At 43.3% G+C, this 20,308-nt stretch overlaps 1 protein-coding gene across 3 annotated transcripts; it reads left to right on the forward strand.

Moving 5' to 3' along the window:
• Positions 1–255: 255 nt before the first annotated feature.
• rnf216 (ring finger protein 216) lies at positions 256–16,417 on the forward strand. 3 transcript variants are annotated; one of them, XM_026324957.1, is made up of 17 exons: positions 256–425; positions 1,084–1,224; positions 2,478–2,605; positions 2,829–4,166; positions 4,351–4,427; positions 4,696–4,804; positions 5,022–5,183; positions 5,296–5,407; positions 5,650–5,783; positions 6,453–6,503; positions 6,955–7,092; positions 7,197–7,345; positions 7,929–8,007; positions 12,401–12,498; positions 14,003–14,225; positions 14,944–15,013; positions 15,530–16,417. In XM_026324957.1, exons 2-17 carry the CDS (start codon positions 1,158–1,160, stop codon positions 15,940–15,942), a joined length of 3,348 nt encoding a protein of 1,115 aa, XP_026180742.1. In that variant the 5' UTR covers positions 256–425; positions 1,084–1,157; the 3' UTR covers positions 15,943–16,417. The 3 variants fall into 3 exon arrangements, with proteins under 3 accessions (XP_026180742.1, XP_026180744.1, XP_026180743.1); XM_026324959.1 differs by having other exon boundaries at positions 14,944–15,005; positions 15,530–15,661; XM_026324958.1 differs by having other exon boundaries at positions 260–325.
• The last annotated feature ends 3,891 nt before the right edge of the window (positions 16,418–20,308 follow it).

Here is a 20,308-nt window from a genome sequence, read left to right on the forward strand (position 1 = left end):
GTTATTTACTGGATAACTGTGCGGATTTATTTATTGCACTTCCATAATACGTCTATAATAACCCCATTTATCCTGGAGTTGGAACCCTCCACATTTTTTTTTTGTACCTTACATGAATACAGTCTATTTTCAAGCCCTGAACCTTGCAATACTGAAGATATCCCGATTGACTACTTTTCCCATCAGGCCACGGGCTTACGTAGCGAAAGGCATCGTGCGGGTGACGTCACTACTGTTCTTGTTTTGGCTGTTTTTTTTTCGGGAGTCGAGGATTGTCAGTCCACCAACAAGGCGTATTGTCCTGGCTGTCCAGCACGAAGCGGCGGTACCATCTATTTCTACGTGTTTATGTTTCATACTTAGGTCTTAGTCGGCATGTAGTTATCGGAAACAGCGCTGTGTCATGGTTCGAAATCTCTAAAGAAGTGAGCTAACTACTTACCATCCTCTCTAGCTAGCCTGCCAAGCTAATTAACATTAGCTTAGCTAAAGCAGTGGTTTGTCCAGTGTGTGTGCGCGGAAATGATCGATTACTGTTCTGGTGTGTTTGTTTTTATCCACGGCATTTGAAATTTTAAGATTTTAATAAAGTGTAAAGGCTAATGCCAAGTTTATGTAGCTAGAGCTGCAACACTGCCAGCTTCTTGCAATGTTAGCCAATGATAGTTAGACAATGATTTAAATATAAATCTGATTTAGGTTAGTTAGCTAATGTCAAAAAGGTTAGGTAGGTTGACTAAAGACACTTTAGTTTAACTACTTTATTTAGTATTTCTAGTTTAAAGTGACACCGATGCTAACCCATAATCCTGCTAGTCATGCTTTATATTTCTGACTTTTTTATAAACTTCCCTTTTGTTAAGTTGTTTTTCGCTGACTTGGCCCCTGTAAAGTCCCTCATGCTCTTTAGTCTTTGTCTGATCGCTTAGTTTCTGGTAATAGGGCGGAGTTCATCCCTTATTGACGGTGGTAAATACTCTGACAAGTCATGTATCGTAAAGTGAAACCACTGAATTCCAGGGGAATGCCAGCACTTTAATAGTGTGTGTGTGTGTGTGTGTGTGTGTGTGTGTGTGAGAGTAGATGGTTTTGATTAAGCAGTGATTGTGTGTGTGTGTGTGTGTGTGTGTGGGTGAGCTGGTAAGTGTACTTTCACAATGGCAGATGGAGGCAGTGACGACGATGTCATTCACCTGGCAAGTTTTAACGTCCACCGCAGCCAAGGTGAGACACACCTTCACAGCCTCACTCATCTGCACATGTCAAGCTCAAATTTCAAGTGTTTCCATCAAACCATCATTGACCATCTCCCACACACAGTGTCAGAGTCTCAGCATAGTTTTTGAGTGATGCCCACACACTGCTGTGTCATATTGTGACATTTCAATAACACTTAACTCTGGTTCTTGATGTATGCAGGGTTGTTTTTAGGCATAGGTCTCATACGGTGGCATCAACTTTTCTTGTTTAATGAACCTTTAATATCATTACATGCCTTGATTTTTAATAAGTCTGTTGGCACTGTGCAGTTTTTCAGTATTTACAATCATATTTTTATGATCAAATGAAAATGCACATTAGTACATTGTACGTTTATACCTAGAGGTCATCTTGCCAAGGACACCAAAAACTCCAGAAGCGGCTCTGTGTGTATATGACAGTCCTGGTAAATGTAGTTTCATAGGTCCTGCCCGCAAACACCACTGCTGTTTGACATTAGGGAAGCAAAAATATAACAGGAAGCTTGTTGTCAATATCCTGTTTTTGCTCAAAACACAGTAGATATAGATCATATAGATAAATGTGTTGCAATAGTGTAATATCCAAAATTCCAGATTTGTCAACCTTTGTAAAACCTTTTTTTTGCAGTGCAATGTGTATTATTTCAAATTGTAGTTGTAAAATGTCAGTGTAAGCAGCAGTCACTATTTAAGCTTGTATTTATCCAGAGAGACACTGGCACAGATATGTGGAATGTGACCTGTGGTCATGCAGATCATGCAATGAACGATACTTGATACTGACTGAATAAACTGAACCTTCTGCACGTTTCCTTCTAGCAGCATCTTAGTTAATTGTTGTTAACATTCAGGTCATCGGCCAAAATGTGTACAAGATGTCTTTAGAATACATTCAAAATCGAAAACTTTGAACAAAGTACAAGTGGCTGAAGCACTTTAGGGCTCAGTTGTTGTTGATATGTGTCGTACACACAGTCTTACAACTTTTGATTTTTTTTTCTACACCGTTGTTATTTGTTTGTAGTTATGATTTCAGAGTTCATGCCCCTATGAGTATTGCAAAAGCAAAGAATTGATGTTTTACCAATATGTTCCGTAAACAAGAAAGTTAAAGTGTCCAGACCTTTTTCCAATACTTTCATTCACTGAAAGACATAAAGCAGGACACACATTTCTAATACCTTCCGTCCCCATGCTTTTTACTAATAACAACTGAATGTGCTTGTGACCGTGAAGGCTCTCGTACACGTCAGAGGGAACTCATCACTATTTCTGATGACTCGGATGAGGAGCCTGTGACTCTGGTGCCTGGCAGCCCTGTTTTAGTTCCAGACGATGCAGATGATGACATCAGAATACTGGAGGTGAATTAAACACACTGTTCTTTACACTTTACTGTGTGTTTCATAGAGACCTGTTATTTAAGTCCTCTGTTTAAGTTTAAAGTGTACACACGTGTCGTTATGCATTTGGCATATACAGTAATTCTATTCTCAGAAATTGCTCAGTAATATGAGCTGCAAATTACAGTCTTTGTTTATATTCCTCTATCACTTTGTCTCATTTGACTCCTGTGTTTTCCTGCAGCAACTGGTTCCTGCGCGAAGACATGTAATTCGCCCAGCAGCGAAATGGAGTGGGGCCTCTTCTAACCTGATTCAAGTTGTAGGTCATAGTAGCGCAACATCTGGGGTTCCCTCAGGCAACCCCAGCTTTGCCCCCTCTACCCCCAAAGATGCCAAGGCGAGCTTCTCCACTGTAAGACCAGCCATACGAACACAGACGCCGGTGAAATCTGGCACTTCTGGACACTCACAGCCACAGCCTGGTCCTTCATCGTACACGCCATCTCAGCCAAAATATAACACAAACTCACAGCAACAAGACGGTACGTCAGCACAAACAAATGTGCAACTCCATGCAGTTTCTTCTATCCAAACCCCATCTACCTCCACAAATGCTCATGTTGTCTCATCCAGAACACCTATACGAGGCCTTTTTGAGCCTCAGCCCAGCACGTCTGGACTAACACAGCCTCGAACTGGCTCTTCAGCACACGTATCAATGGAGAGCCAGGCGAGAACCTCTGCCAGTGCCACACGTTCTTCCTGTGTGGTTTCAGTGACTGCATCAAATGCTTCAACAAAGACTCAAGAAAAGGCAACTCCAAGTACTCCTACACAGGACAATCCTCAGGCCAGTACTTCATCTGTACATTCAAAGTCTCACACACGGACGCAGCCTCAGCCTGGTACATCCACACAGGTCCAACCCCAGCTCGTCCAGGTGAACAATGTCAAGCCTGTTGTTCATCCCCAGCAGCCGAGCGTCCAAGCGTCTGCTCTGATAACCCAGCCCCAGCTGCAGTTCAGGACTCAGAACCTGCTGCAGCCCACATCACTCAATCGAATGCAGGGTAATCTCATTCAGATTGAGCCACAACCTCTGGCCCAGGCCCCTGCCCACCCTCCAGCTCAGCCTCCTCAACCCCCACAGGTGATACCAGTGATTCCCCCTGCAGTACTAATAGCTGCAGCCCCAGAGAGGCTGGGTCCCCCAGAGGCAGGCCACCGGATCATCCTGGGGAGCCAGGCGGCTGGGGAGCTGGTTCCCAATCCTCTGCCACAGGCTGGTGCCTCCAGGGTGGGTCCAGCCTGGACCCTGCATGTCAGGGACCCTAATGCCAACTCTAACACTCCTGCTCCTCCAGCTCCCACAGCTTTAGTCCTCCACAATGTTAGAGAGGCCCGTCACATCCCGGCTCCAGCTCCAATACCTGAAAGGGTCAATCCAGCCCCTGGTCTGGTTGTGGTCCCTCCTGCACCAGAGGAAGTTCCCCAAATAGAGGATGCAAGACCTGGACCTTCTGCAGCACGAGAGAGAGCGGAGCAGCAGCCCCACATCCAGGCCCTCGTGACTGGTGTTGTGAGTATTACAGGAGCGGAACTGCACAGGACTTGTCTTATGCATCCCTCTAAACTCAACTTCCAAACAGAAAGACACCTTGAGCTGAATAATTAGTTTATTTCAAGTCCGATTATTTTAATTGTGTTGTAATTCTTTATTCTACTGTCATCTGCTCTATCCTGACTCTCTGTGCTCTCAACAGTTGGATCTGTTCCCTGATGTGCAAGAAGCCTATGTAGCAGAACTGATCCAAAAGAATAATGTGAAAGACTTGAATATGTAAGAATCTGCCTTTTTCTATTATAAGGGGGATACAGGGCTCTTATAATTTGGTTGCATAGGATATTAAAAAAATCCTGTTGATTAGCTACAGCCCTAGTTAAACACAGTCAGGTGGTGTTATTAGCAATCTGAAGTAGGGGGGGCTTTTGTCACAGATGGCTTAAAATAATAAATTAGATTGGAACCTGTGTGTCGAAGGATGTACGCACCTGTGACTGTGTATGTACATTTAAGCTTGTTTTCATGCAGCTTGTCTTGTTTCCAGTATCTGTAACCTGCTGTTGGAGAACCAAGAGTACCCGAGGAGGGAAACTGCAGCAGCGACAGCAGCTCCCACCAGCATCTTACTGGAGTCTGGAGACACCCAGGCAGAGGTGTGTGTGTGTGAGCGAGCACTGTTCTAACTCAGTACACAGTGTGCATCTTCTTGGGATGTGTCCCTGGATTACAACTGTACTTTCATTGAACAGTGCTGGAGCTTGTTAGTATAGACACAAGTACTGTATGAGAGCATAGAATAATAATGCTATTGTCGTTTCGATGACAAAACTTGTCTTTGAATCTGATCTCGGAGCCTCTGGGTCTTTTCAGGTGACCGAGGACCTGTTTGACTACGCCAAGCTGGGCACAGTGGCACCTGAGGCTGTGATGCAGGCTGCTGACTTGCTCATGGCAGATTTCAGGATGCTCAGCTGTCAGGACATCAAATTTGCCCTCAATGCTCTGAAGGGACACTATGCAATCACACGCAAGGTACCTGTGGTCTCCCAGTACACTGTCTCAGAGGAATGTGAGAGATGAGACCTCCCCTTTCTCTGTGCTCTCTCTCTTTGTCAGCTGACTCCCCTCTCTCCTGCTCTCTCAGGCCTTAAGCGAAGCTCTGAAGAAGTGGCAGGATTCAGGCGACCCCTCAGGAAAGAGACGACGGAGCAAAACCTCCTTGGAGCGCTGCTACATTGATTTCCATTTTGAGCATGGTAAATGAACATTCTCACTGTTCCCTGTGTGCACACTGATGCTGTTCTTGTTCTGTGCGCCTTCCTGCACAATTGCATGTAGTCGTCTTTTTCCTATTTACATTTAGAAATCTTTTTCATTTTCATACCTGATCAGTAAGAAAAAATAGAGCTGATCTAAACCTGCTCTAACTGTGTGCAGTGGCTCTTTGTAAACCTGCTGTGATCAGACTGACTCACTTGCATCCCTCTATATTCACCAGGTTCAGTGAAGTTCGAAAAGAGAATGTATTTCTTGGAGAATGACCGTCGTTTCTGCAGGGCGTACAACAATCTGGAAGCTTCTGTGCGGAAGGAGCTGACGTTCTATCAGCAGAAAGCCAAGGAATGGGCCGAGGTACTTTGGGTTTTGTGCTGTTTCTTGTTTTTTATACAGTTCGTGCCTACGGGCTTTATCCATCCTCACAGTAAATGTTTTTAGTCTTTAATGTGAAGAGCTGAGGTCGGTTCACTTCAGTGCTGTTACAACAAACTGCCTCAGTGAGTGTGTGGTGATGTAACACACAGTATACTATTAAAACTGTTATGCAAATAAGAACTTATTGCATTACACAGTATACTACACTGCATATTTAAGTTTAATATATTAAAATACACAAAATACCATAATTGCAGTAAAAGCTGTACCTCAGGTGGATTATATTTCCACCCAGTGTGTGTTTGGTCACATGGGGCAGCTGCTGGGTGAGAATCATGTCAAACAATACTCGTCTTTTAGTCTAGATAGGGACTGAAAGGAGGGAGCCAGTAATTTTAGATTCAGTTTAACTGTTTTCCCAGAATCAGATGGTTTCAGCAGCAGTAGTCTGCCTACCACAACCATGTCATCACCTTTTCCACAAACTGGACCACAACTTTCCATGAAACACTAAATAATGTGAGATTCTACCAGACGTAGATCTAACTACTGAACATTGCTCTCCACTTTAAGCTCTGTAAAGTTTTTGAATATGATCACATGAGGGACGTCTCTGTCTCACAGCCTTTTGCCTGTGTCTCTCTGCAGCATGAGGACTTCCTCCTGGCTCTGCAGGTCAATGAAGATGAGTATAAGAAGGTACAGTAGGAACTACACACACACACACACACACACACTGGAGCATATATGGTCACTGTGCTGATAAACAAACCTGCTAGTTCTTTATTTGGTGTTTATTACTAAAATGAGAATAAATGGAGATTGTTGGTGTGTTGTTCAGTATAGCAGTTGTGTGTCGGTCACATGGTTGCAGATGAATTTACTTTATATTTCATGTATTTGATATAGCTACCTGATTAACTTTCATTTGTGGACTTGTATTTAAAGTCAAAGGTGAAAACGTAATTAGTCTTTGAAGTTTCTGATCCCTGCAAACCGATTTACCTCTTGTAGACTTGTTGCTTTGTAGGTCCATCTTGCTTCGTAAACCCTTTAGTACCAGGGGGCATTTTTACAGATTAAAAACATGGGGATGTTTGAGAAGCACAGAGCTCCAAGAAGTTTGACTGGAACTTATTCTTTCCTCCAGGACGGCCAGCTGATAGAGTGCGGCTGCTGCTATGGGGAGTTTGCCTTTGAGAAGATGACGCAGTGTTCAGACGGTCACCTCTTCTGTAAGGAGTGCCTGGTCAAATACGCTCAGGAGGCAGTGTTTGGCTCCGGAAAGGCACGGACACACACACACACACACAAACACACACACGTCTACAATGAATATGTGAATATGGACGTACCTGTCCATCGTTGCTCATTTGTGTGTTCATGTTGTAGTCGGAGCTGAGCTGCATGGAGGGGGGTTGTCCGTGCTCCTACCCAGTGTGCGAGCTGGAGAAGGTGCTACCAGAGAACATACTGTGTAAATACTATGAAAGACAAGCGGAGGAGGCGGTCGCTGCCACCTGTGCTGATGAACTTGTGCGGTACGTGTGTGTGTGTGTGTGTGTGTGTGTGTGTGTGTGTGTGTGTGTGTGTGTGTGTGTGTGTGTGTGTGTGTGTGTGTGTGAGAGACATTATTTGTACTGTGTCTGAACTGTTTTCTCTGTTTTCTTCCTTTATTGAGCTGAATCAGTTAGTTGATCAACAGAAGAATAATTGGCAACAAGTAATGAGTTAACAGTGAAAAGCCATTTCAAGGAAAAATGCTCGTTTGTTAGGAAACTTGGAGATGTCAACTCTGGGCAACTGAGATTTTCTGACAAGTTATAGATTAAATCATGAATCTGTTGGTGGAGAGATGAAGTGATTATGGAAAGAGTCTGTAGTTGCAGCCCTACACTGCTTGTCCATCTTCAGTTGCGAAGTCTTCTGGATCCCTGTAGTGAAGTTTTTTGGAGTCACGTGGTCCGGTCAGCATGCATGTGTGTTAATTCATGGTCTAAAGGTCTCCTCAGGAGGGACCTGATCACCATGTTTTGTGTCTAGGTTATTGGTGTTTTGTTTACAGCTCTATCATAAATTTCCTCTCTCCTCCATCCTTTAATCCTCCTCCTTTGGCCTTTGCAGGTGTCCTTTTTGCAACTTCCCAGCCCTGTTGGACAAAGACATGTCTCTGTTTAGCTGCCCCAACCCTCGGTGTCGGAAGGTCAGTCCTGCTCTCTATTTATTTAGTCCGTTAAACACTTTGAGACTGTTCTGTTGCTCCTGTCTTTGGTCTACACAGCTATAAAAGAATATGTTGATTGTTAAATGCAGGTTATTCTCCTACGCCCTCTGATGTAATCTCACAGATATACTGTACCAAAGAGAGGTTGGGCCTTGATTTGAATTCAAGAGGAGACGTCATGAATAATTCTGCTAGTCGTGACAGAAAAACCCTGAAAAGTGTGTGTATCATAAATTATCTCAGTGCAGGTCAGAGAAAAAACAGAGGTCAAAATAAGGGCAAGGAAAGAGTGATGACCAGTTTTTGGATAAGATGGAACGGTTCCATCTGGCGAGGTTGCCACCTCTGTCTCTCTCTCTGTTTATCTCGGTCCTCCTCCCTCTGTCTTAGGAATGCAGGGGGAGGTGTTGTTCCTGTCTGCCAAGGCTGTCACATGGATTCCAATTGAAAGTCTCTATTATGTGGAAAAGAAACACACATACAGTTTGCATCCCTGCAGGGCTGTAGTCACTCTTACCACACGAACACCAACCGCCCTTCTTTCTCTGATGTGTATCTTTTTAGGTTCTTCTGTTGTGTCTCACACTCACTCCTGCCTGACTCAACACACACAGACACATTGCTGTGGTTATATTCCCATAAGGGGGGGAAGCAACGGGGCTGTGTCAACACTTAAAGTGGCGACTCCCTACTTTTATATGGCCTTAGATACAGGATGTCACCTTGCACTCATGAAGATGAACGTATTTCACTTTTTCTGGCATTTTCTAGATTAGAGAAACAAATTATCTCCATGAAAAAACCAACAGATTCATCAGTAATGGAAATGACAATATCTAAAATATACCAACATAATGAGTTTCTACACACCAGAATCAGAAACAGCTTCCTGAAGCACAACCTTGTACCTGATAAAGTTGGCTTTGTTTTGAACCCAAACTGGTGCTGAGAATCATCTGATCTTATAGTCGTCAGACCAGTGCAGACCTCACACAGAACTATCTTACTGTAGTACTCTTGGGTAACACCGTCTGAGTCACAGTTGACAGTTTTTTAATCATCAGAGCGGCAGAGATGTAGTTTTTAGTTGTTACATGCCTTCTTGTCTGAAATTGGTCCCCACATTACCCACAGTGCAACTCAGCAGTGAAGAATGAATTGGGTCAGAGATTTGTTTGTGATTTTGTTTTTTCACATTTGCTGTAATTCACCCCAAGACCTGTAAACACACTTTCATGTAGAAAATCAGTGGAGTTCCCCTTCAGACCTGCACCTATAGCAGACAGAGATGGTCTGTCCCTGTTTTTTAGGTGTAACTGAACATCTGCAGACTTTGCCCAAGCTTCACTAGTTCCACAGACACAGACGTTAGTTTTTATGCTCCCTTTATTTGCAGGCTTGTGAGATGCTCCCTGCTGGTATTGTGATATTGTGATATTATGTATATGTTGTAGAATGTAATTTTGGACAAGTGTGGGAAGCACAAAACCTTATATGAGCATCCAAAGTTACATAGATACACATGCTCAGTGCAGATGAGGACGTTTATCATTTCTCCTGCAGCTCCTTCCATCAGCCTGTAGATGGAGCCACAGCCAAAGCTGCTGCCCTGCAGTGTCACTGCACAGCTGCAGCCCATTACATACTGACACACACCCCAGCATGCAAAAAAAAGTTCGACATGCTCCAGAATATGTGCTGGTCTGAGCCTTTTCTGAATGCCTGTAGATGTAGGTCAACATTAAAAGCCAGTGTGTTATTATGAGCTGTTATCTTTGTATAAACACTTTTGAGATCTAAAAGGAGCAGAGGTCATGGACTACAAAAAGCAGCTTCCTCTTTAATGTGTGAGGATGTGAGTCTGTGGCTGCTGTGGTGTCCGTTGTCTTGAGTTTCCCTTCTCTAGGGAGGAAACCGCTCGCTATCGCAGATATGGTCAGAACAATATCCACTGCCTTTACTGCGTCTGCTCTTTTTATGTTCGGGAGGTTTATTTTGTTTTGTTTTGGCCCCTGGTTGTTATCTGCATTAGCACAGTTGGAGACAGTTGTTGTACAGTCGGCTGTTAGACTGTGAGCAAGGAGGGGCCTCGTTATGTAACTGACACACTTCCATACACCCACCCGCCTTATTCTACAGCACTGCCTCATTGGCTGGCTGCACTTTCCTCTCCTTCATACTGGTCTCTTACTGGTCAGACTCAATTCCTCCTCTGTTTCAAATGTGGTTCAGATCAAGTTTGACCCAGATTCCCCTCCCTCTCTTTCCGTCTCCCCTGGCTCTGTCTGACCTACACACACACACAAGCAGATGCTAATATATTCCACATGTGGTTATGAGGGCATTTGGACAGCCCTGTTCCTGGCCTGAGTGGGATTACTTCATGAAATGTAATGTTTCACATTTTTCCTTGAAAAAAGACTGAAACACTTTGATTGATTATTGATTATTGGGATAGTTGCAGATTTTCTTTTGAGTGACGAATCAATTCATATATTAATCATTGCTGCTTTAAAAATAATAGTCCATCCATTCAGCTGCTTATGCAAGTCCAGGGCAACACAATAATGACTGGTCAGAGTGACTGTTTAAACGTAAGGTGGTGAAGGCTGCAGAAAGCCTGGTTAGGGTTGCATCACTTCCTCTCTGCTCTGTGAGCTTCACTCAGATTCAGTTGCAGTAAAAGCCGCCTCCCAGCAAAAAAAAAAAAAAAAAAAAACCTCATGCACACACACAATGCAACTCCCCAGGTCCCCCAGCCCCATGTCAGTCAATCACAAGCTCTGCCTGCACTGCCTTATAAGGAAAGGCAACATGCACCACAACAGAGGAGCTAGAAACAGAGAAGGGTCCAGAGGAGGAGACGTATGAATGAAGACAGGGAAAGGAGGGATGGGCTGGGAGGGGGTGAGGTGGGCAGGATCCAGGTGGAAGGAGATAAAGATGGAGGAGAAGAACTGGATCGAGGAGCGAGTGCATGTGAATGGATGGAAATACAGAGTAATGTAGCTAAACATGCACTTTCCCCACACTCAGGTTGCTCATGGCGTTGTCATTTACATAGCAGATAAAGCCGACTGTGTTTTTTTGACCTTTGTTACATGTCAGTCACACATATTTGCATTTAAATGACACCCAGGGGTGGGGAAGTCATGCCCCATGCAAGGTTTGACTGTGACATCACCGGCTGTATTTTTAGCCTCGCTATAAGAACTCAGGTGTGTTCCTGCTTTTCAGTAGCTCGTTGTACTGGTCTCAGACACTGTCGCTCTTTTGCTCACACTGTCCTTCCTCCCAAGCTGTGTGTTACCACTAGGGGGTGATCTTTCCCCACTCTGCGTGCTGTCCTCCTGTGCTCGCCTGCTGTCTTTGTGCTATCTGGCTTTTTCTGACTCATGGCTTGGATTCTGTGCCCCTCCTCCCATTCTCTACAGACCAAGATTTAGCCAAAATTATAAACCAAAGTTTTCATCTTGTACTCCCACACTGTCATATTTATCAGCCAGTCTCCCCACTTCGACGCTCCCTTACAAATCCTATACAGCAGAAAAATGAGACCATATTTTGTCTTCTAGTCTGTTTCATGTTTGAGTTGGCTTCCCTTTGGGTGCAGCTACCAAACTGGCTCCACAGTTTGTCTCTGTGTGTTGCTTTAGAGCACCCTCCCAGTGTTACCATCCAAACTGCTCCAAATGCCAGCGAAAACTCCCCACCCTCTGGCTGACCTTGCACACACACAGCTGTCTCGGTGATTATTGTGAGAGCTGAAAGCCTGTTTTAGCAGAAACACAGAACTGATAAAAAAAAAACACACTGTGATTTACAGACGTTCAGGGTGTTTCCAGCTGAGGTAAAGGGTAAGACTAGAGATTGCCTTGGAGATATGGATCAAATTGTGCTGCGTCAGCTGTTATAAACTATTCAATATTACACAAGCAGTTCAAATATTTATGGTGACATCACTTTGCCAAGGGTTAGCAAGCTGATGTGTGTGCGGTGATGCTGTCTGCCTCACACGTCCTCTAGCCGACCGTCTCGGGGGCCGACACAACGAGTCAGGCTGGAGGACGATGGAGAGCTGTTTCTAGGCAACTGAGCGCCAAGCAAATCACACTCACTGCAGTCTCTCACACACACACACACACACACACACACATATTTGTGAGCCACACCTAGCTATGTCTGCACATCCCCTGCAGTGGCAGCACCAGCAGCATATAGAGCAGACGTGGAGGAAAATCCACAGCTGCTGCTGCTCAGCATTAACTGGGGGATAATTTCTTCAGATTTGATGATATATGAAGAAACATACAATTAAAAGAGATTTCTTCATAGAACTGTTGTCTCACACCTTTCTTGTCTTTGTCTTTAGGAGAGTTGCAGGAAGTGCCATGTCCAGTGGAAGCAGCATGTTGGGAAGACGTGTGAGCAGGTCCTGGAGAGGGACGAGATCCGCATGAGGGTGCTCTTGTAAGCGGCTCACCCGACTCCTTTGTTAACACAACACCACTTAGCTATAAGTGAAAGATTATTTTATTTATGACTTCTTAATTTATTCAGGATAGGTTCACTGAGAGCAACCTCTGAGATAATTATTAACTGTAATGTGTTCCCAGACAATGGACTGTGGTTGAAACAGTGGCACATCAGTGTATTTTGGTTTTTATCTTTTATCAGGACCTTTTAAAGTTGACATGTTTAAAATGGTTACACACATTAGATGTGTGGGTAATGGATAGGGAGTCGGATACCACGACTGAGGTGAGACCCTTGAGCAAGGCACCGGAGCCTTAGTTGCTCCCCGGGCGCCGCAGCGATGGCTGCCCACTGCTCTGGGTGTGTGTTAACGGTGTGTGTGTGCACTTTGGGATGGGTTAAATGCAGAGCACAAATTCTGAGTATGGGTCACCATACTTGGCTACACAAGTCACTTAGGTTAAGGGCCTTTCTTGTGGTGGTGGGGGTAATGAGCGAGGGGCGAGTGCTGTTTTGTCACAACCAGCAGCTGAAGTTTTTCAAAATAAAATTTAAAAGATTTCACCTCTATCTCCAACCAGTCTATCACTAAGATGCCAGGTTCCTCTGCAGTTCCACACAGGACAGTAATCAGATTTATGTGTTCACATGACAAACTAAAAATGTGATCATGATTGAATTCAAACAACAATGCTCCTAATTATCTGAACTGTTTTGTGCCCGTGAACATTTTGACTCCATGTCCCTGTTCATTTCTCCATCTTCTTCATCTGCTCCTCACTCAGAGAGGATGCTGGGTAGGCTGCTCAGTTTCCCAGTCAACACTGCAGGAAGTGGAGAGGCTTCCTGTGGCCTTGCAGGGCCCACAGGCAGTGGTTCCTGTTAGGACACATTCACAGATCTTTCTTCCTGGTGCTGAGAGAGACAGGAAGGGTCCTGGTGGACCGATCAGTGGACTCTCCTGATGATTATAACAGCACACGAGTACAACTCAAAGTGACTTATGCATAAAACGATACAGAAGCTCAGCATAGAAATATAGAAATTAATATTTAAGGAATAGAAGAAAAAATGGAAGGAAAAGTAAAAATGAAAAAGATAAAATAGTCTATTCTCTGTTTTTAGCCTTTGAATCGGCTCATTTGACCAGTAGCAGGAAAAGTTATGACATTATAAGAGCAGCCATGAGAAAACATGGTGACACCCAGACAGCCAGGGTTGTTTGTGTCTCAGTGGTCGTTTCTGGATGGTTGTTTGGTTTATTCTCAGAGCCAAAGTTATGTCAACTCTATGATTAAACCATGTGATGATATTTAACAGGAAATTGTGTTTGACCCTGAAACAAAACCTTGAGGTGACTGCCGCTTGTTAATCCAGACAAGAAAACAGTGAAATGAGCCTGAAATGCAGACGTTTCTTATTTCACTTCAGGATTAGAAAAAAAATCCAGTCTGGCTCAGCTTTTTTCATCTCTTCCTTCTTTCTCCATCCCCTGCAGCGAGGAGCGTATGACGGCAGCTCGGGTCAGAAAGTGTGTCAAGTGCGGGACGGGCCTGGTCAAGTCGGAGGGTTGCAACCGGATGTCATGTCGCTGTGGCAGCTTCATGTGCTACCTCTGCCGAGAGCCCATCACTGGCTACAACCACTTCTGCCAGCATGCCCGCTCTCCTGGCGCTCCCTGCCGCCACTGCCGCAAGTGTTCCCTCTGGACCGATCCCACGGTGATTTTTTTTTTTTTTTTTAAACGCCTCTTTAGTTGGCTTTCTACAACAATAACAGACGACTTGTGTGGTATCATTCTGTCACTTAGTTGCTGCTGCAGTCAGTCTCTCTTCCACGCTCAGAGATGGTCACTACCTCTCTCTGCACTTTCACTCTGAGCATCTGATGCCATGGCAGCCCACAGTGACCTGGCCACAGTATCGCTGGCAACCAGAGGCAACAATTAGTCCCTGAACGGTTAAAGAGCTGGTGGAGCTCTAGCAGGAGCCGGCCAAGAGCTGGTGTTGACGGCAGTGCCAAGAAATAGATCAAAACTGGAACCGGTGGAAAGTTAGCAGTAGCTGTCTTCTGAACACAAGGCTCACTAGCTTTATGTTCGTGTGACTGAAACAGATAAACAGTAGTCAGACAGCTTGCCCATGAACAGTAGCTCTGGCCTCTCTGCAGACTGTTTTCTCCAGACAGACACAACAAACCTGCAGCTAAACCAACACTGTTTTGGCCTGATTTATAGTTGTGCATTGCAAGCCGTAGGAAGGGCTACAGAGCCAACTAGCTGGTGTATAGTATTATCGATAAAGGTTGTATAGTCTTGTATTAAACCTAGAAATGTTCCTGTCATGATTTCTGTCACGATGCCTGTTGGAGCTGCAGTAGCTGTAGTAGCTGTGTTCACCATATTAGATTAACAACTTCTTTGTGTTTGTGTTTCTGCAGCAAGATGACGAGCGAATCATTCAGGAGATCCAGAAAGAGGGAGAGGCTGAGCTGAATAAGAAGTGTGTAGGTCAGTGCACAACAACAGTTATATTTGTACAGCGCTTTAAAACAGCAAATGTTGACCAAAATGCTTCACATAAAGCCAGATTTATGTTGAAACACTGAATTTTAGAGGATTCGTTGGAAACTTTTAAAACTGTTAATTATCACTGTGTTTCCTCTGCTGTTCATCATCTCCCTCCTCCTGATTTTTTTTATTTAACTGATGCAGAAATGTAGTGAATTATGTTCCTTGGCAGGGAAATGTTCCACTGCAGCACCATTATTCTTCCTTCCTGCTGCTTCCTCTTTGTCTTTTTTTTTTTTTTTTTTTTAAAGTGGATGTTGGATGTTTACAGCATCAGCTGGCAGCAGTTACAGGGGTGTTTCCTGTGTTTGGTTTGTCTGAATATGTTTGTGTAAAATATGTGGGGCAGGTGAGGATGTGCAGGGACTGGATTCAAACCTTTTTCAGTGTGCTATAAAATCAGACGGGACAAAACAGGTGGTTCACAGATACTTTTGTTCTTTTTCTTCTTTCAAGATAATTCAGGGAAACGGGTCGGTCCTCCTCCAGAGCCCATCACTGAAGCTAAACGGCCACGTGTGGGACCGCCTCCTGAAAACCCACCCAACCAAAACCCCCCAGCCCCTCCTCACCTCCAAGCAGTCCAGGCTCCTCTGTTTGTGCCTCCACAAGCCCAATACCCTCCAGCCCCACCCCAGGCCAGGATGTACCACCCCGTGATCATGCCCCGGCTGCCCCCGGCACCCTATGTACCCCCCCTGCAGCACTTGCCCCCCCTGAACAACAACAACCACTACCAACAACACCGTCATCATCATCACCACCACCACAACAACAACCCCCCTGTTAACCGTCATCACCACAACATGGACGCAATGGACCTGCCCATGCACTATGGACCCCCACACCGCTACTACAGACGCTTCTAACACACACTGAGTGTGTGTCAATCCTGGTGCAATCAGGTCATTTTTGACTCACGTTTGATTATGAGTGGGGTTTTTTTTTCTCTTATCTTTCCTTCCATTCCCACTGTCTTTTTGCCATTTGTTTTTTGCTCAATGATGTCTGACCTGCTACTCCACGTTCCTTTGCTTTCAGATGATATAACTGAAATGAAAAAGGGCATCTATCACCTCGATGATACACTTTGCCTTCTCTCAATGAACCTGGGACTTCAGTTAAGAAGCAGATCCCCACGTCACATGTTCCTTTTTTTTCTTAATGTGGTTCAACGTTGGGGTTGAACTAGTCAGTGGTTGAGAATCTTGAAAGAGTTCAATTGTAGTTTATACAGATATTTTTGAGAATCAAAAAAAGGTTGGAATTCCCTTCTGTATCTTTTGTGTAACGTGAGACAGCACATTTTTTAATAAAGTTCACCTTGTGGACTACAAATTCGCACTTCTCCTGTTTTCAAATTGTATGTTTCTACATACACAGAACTCTCACAGGGACAGAAGCCAGTCTTTACCACCTCTTTTCCTCTGAGTCAGACTACTCAGCCTGTCCTCCATCTCCCTCGTCTCATGCAGAAAAAGGGGCTGACTCATGATAACTGAGCCTCTGGGCTAAGCACCAATCACATGACAAAGTGGGTCTTTTCCACCAATCGTGGCTTTGCTGCCCGCTGGTCTTTGTGATGTTACTGAGAGAGGGGGCGTCTTTGTTCAGCCAAGTGTGGTGCAAGTGTGACAAATCATTTTGCTACACACACACTCACTTACACACTCACAGTCTCGTTTCTCCATGTAGAACAAAAAAGTAGCACAGAGAACCCCCATTTTAGCCTGGGGGTCCTAATGCTGTTAGTCATGGGTGAAATGAGACGGATGACCAGAATTAGACTGTAATCAGCAACTTCTAGCACCAGCCAAGCCTTCGTGAATAAAATAATGTTATATTTAACCAAGATGGACACAGTTTCCATTTATTAGGTACACCAAGCTCAGACTGATGCAGTCTAGTCCAACAGGCCTGCAGTATATCCTCCTTCATGACAGTGTTTAGGTTTTGTTGAAGCTGTTTCAGAGAGCCATTAGTTCAACAGTTTCATCATTTTGGAAGATTTGTAGTTTTTCAGTGCAGATGTATTGTATTGCATAATGCAGACGGGTATTTCCCCTTTATGTCAATAAGGCCAGTGGAGCTTTATAGGCTGCCTGGCTCAAACCAATTACACCTTCTTCCTGAATAAGATTTATTCTACTGTCCTCTGGTCGCTCTGTGATGGACTGGTGACCTGTCCACTGGGTGTACCCCTGCTTTTCACCTGAAGAGAGCTGGGGCAGGCTCCAGCAGATCCTAAAATAGGAATAAGTGGGTATAGATAATGGATGGGTGGATGTCTTTTGGTCCTTGAAGACACCCGAGGGCCCACCATATGAGCATCTTGGTCATGGATTACAGTATTATCTGGTAATGACTCATTTGATTCAAAGAAAAAAAGGACTGTGTTATCTGAAGTGACGAAGCTCAATAAAAAGAGTTCTGGTAATGTGGTGCTGTGGTGCTGTCATTAGGTCCACTCTGAAATGAAAATTACACTAAGACAGACTGAGATCATTAGGAGTTTAAGGAGAAAAGGCAGGAATGTCAGGAAATTTGATATAGACATTAATTTGCGTGTGTAATAAACCTTAATACCTCCAGTGACTTTTTCTATAGCAATCAAGTCAATACACTAAAGAAGCTTTAGTCCAATCATTTGTTTTTTTATCCACACACTGGCAATAACAAACAATAAACAAGGTAAACATCATTGTCACTGTTGTTAGCATGTTAGCTCATAGCGGTTAGCATAATTAGCTAAACAAAGATGGCGGTCTACCGACCTTTGGCGGGTAGTTGGCAAGTTTAGCCGGAAGTTGTTCACCTTGACAGGTTTGTGGTTAGGCTGGTATTTACATCGAAAATAACATTCAAATTAACATTAACTTTAACATGAACATTAGCTGTAACATTAAAATTAATATGAACATTAACGTTAATCGCGACCCTGCTTCCTCGGGTTGACCCCGGACTGTCAGGAATATTATGGCCGAGCCCGAAAATGTTGGATTTTACTCAGGGATGGTAACTAGCTAGCTCAAGAAGAAACAGGTAAGATACGTTTTCTCCTATTTAACTGTCTTTTATCTTGATATGAGCCATGTTTCCTGTTTTCTATAAGGCTGGGTTGAAATATGAGCTTTGTTTGTTTGTTTGTTTGAGCAAACTAGCTTGTTAGCATGTTAGCATGTTTTCAGAGTCGGCCCTGGTCATTTTTTGTGTTTTGAAGCTCGTATTGACAGTAAATGTCAGTTTGTTGCTGGAGAAGCAGGTTTTCTGCACATTGTGGTTGATTGTATGTTGTTGGTGAAACTAGGATTTGGACAAACTGAGTCTAGTTCAGTATAAAGTCTGAGATTTCCAAAGAGCTATTGCTAATGTTATGATAAAACCATGTGTTTTTGTTCCACTGAGAAAACAATAAGTTTTTCTAAGTTTGTTTTCAAATTCTGAACTTTTTAATTTATTTTCTTACTAAATTTAGTTTTGATCCTCTCTCTCTCTGTCACTCTCTATGATTAAAGATTTTGAGGTTAGGGGGATTTAGGAGGCGTTGACCTGCATTTACTGTTTTCTTGTTGTTTCGTCATAGTTTAGTTTGACCTGCTTTTTGCATCTTATAAGATCTGCCACTTGTCATAAACTTGTTGAGTATTTTAGTTGAAAGTGTTAGTAAAGGAAAGACATTTTACTGACTAATAATTTCATTTGTTCACCATTTGTCCTTTTTGGAGGCTGCAAATGACCTTAGACCTGCTTGGACCTTTTTAGAGGAAACGGTACATTTGTCATAGTTTATGATGCAGTTATATATTGGTATATTGTTTACAACCCAGTAGTGTCCAAAACAGATTAAATCACAGGCAGTTGTTTAACTTAATTTAATATATATATATATATATATATATATATATATATATATATATATATATATATTATAGGCAGACCAATCCATATTGTTTTTGAAGACACATTTTGGAGGACCGTATTTTTCATTTTAGGCGTTTTACACAGAAATAGTGCTGTAGTGGAAGAGTTAAATGTTTCTGGCTGAATTAAGTCATTGTCAGCGGTTTTACAAATCAGTGAACAGGGCTGTGTAATGGCAAATTTGAGTTTTTAAGTGGTTTTACATCAGTGTGATTAAAAATTGATTTGTTGAAATGTAATTCAAAAGCAAACATTGTCTGGATTAAAAAAAATTCTCATGACTTTCACAAAATTTTGGAAGTTAAAATTACATATGTGCTTAAACCACAAGCTCCTATTTTCATTATTATTATTGTGTACTAACTACTGACTCAGATTGTCAGTGTGTATGTGTATGTTATAAATGAACTGGCCTCATGATGGAAATCTTGTAAATCCAGACCTCAGTCAGGACAATAGCAGCATCACTGCTCCATATTCACACCACTGAGAACTAGTGCCCAGTCTTCTTAGTGCTGTGGACCTGGTTTTCTGAATGGGTTTTGATTAGACTGGAGCTGCAGTTCTTTCTCTCGGCCTGATAACATGAACCAGACGTGACCTGCATGTGTGATGGGACACCTGAGCTGGATGAATCCCACCTCTGCTGCATCTTCCTGTTATTCCTGTGAGAGTGTGACTGCAACTGTACAATAAGCTGTACATTGTTTGCAGAGCCAACCTTCACACCCTAGAGTCACACATTATGTGTGTGTTTGCGTGTGAGGTTGTGCAAATCAAAGTTGCACACTGCCTCGTCCACAGGGATCGCTGGTGTCTGGCAGCGTTTGCTCCCCAGACAGTAGTTGCTGCTCTACCCCTCCACTGGCGTTGTATCTAATATTGTTTGAGTGCATTTTTAATGAGTGCATGTATATTTTTAATGGCTGTGTGTTTTTACAGCTGTGACCTCAGTGCAGCTGTTTATACAGCATTTGAAAGATGTTTTATGTCTGATTATTAGGCACTCAAGCATTGCATGTCTCTTTGGGCCTTGTGCAATTTTTGGGCCTTTGCACAATATTTTTGTTTGTCCATGCTGTGCCTCACTAGAGGATACTTTTTATTTAATTAATTAGTGTGTCAGCCATGTTGGTACAGGGAAGCGGTGCCTCCTAATGTGTGTGAAGGCAGGAAGTCTGTCCATAAATATCATCTTTTGTAGATAGTGATGGTAATATTTCTGTAACATAAATATTTAAGATGAAGTTAACCTTAGGAATGAATATATTCTTATCCATTAATTTTACTAATAATTTTGGAAATACAACACAA

The sequence above is a fragment of the Mastacembelus armatus genome, chromosome 8, assembly GCF_900324485.2.
Source record: "Mastacembelus armatus chromosome 8, fMasArm1.2, whole genome shotgun sequence".
NCBI classification, from domain to species: domain Eukaryota; kingdom Metazoa; phylum Chordata; class Actinopteri; order Synbranchiformes; family Mastacembelidae; genus Mastacembelus; species Mastacembelus armatus.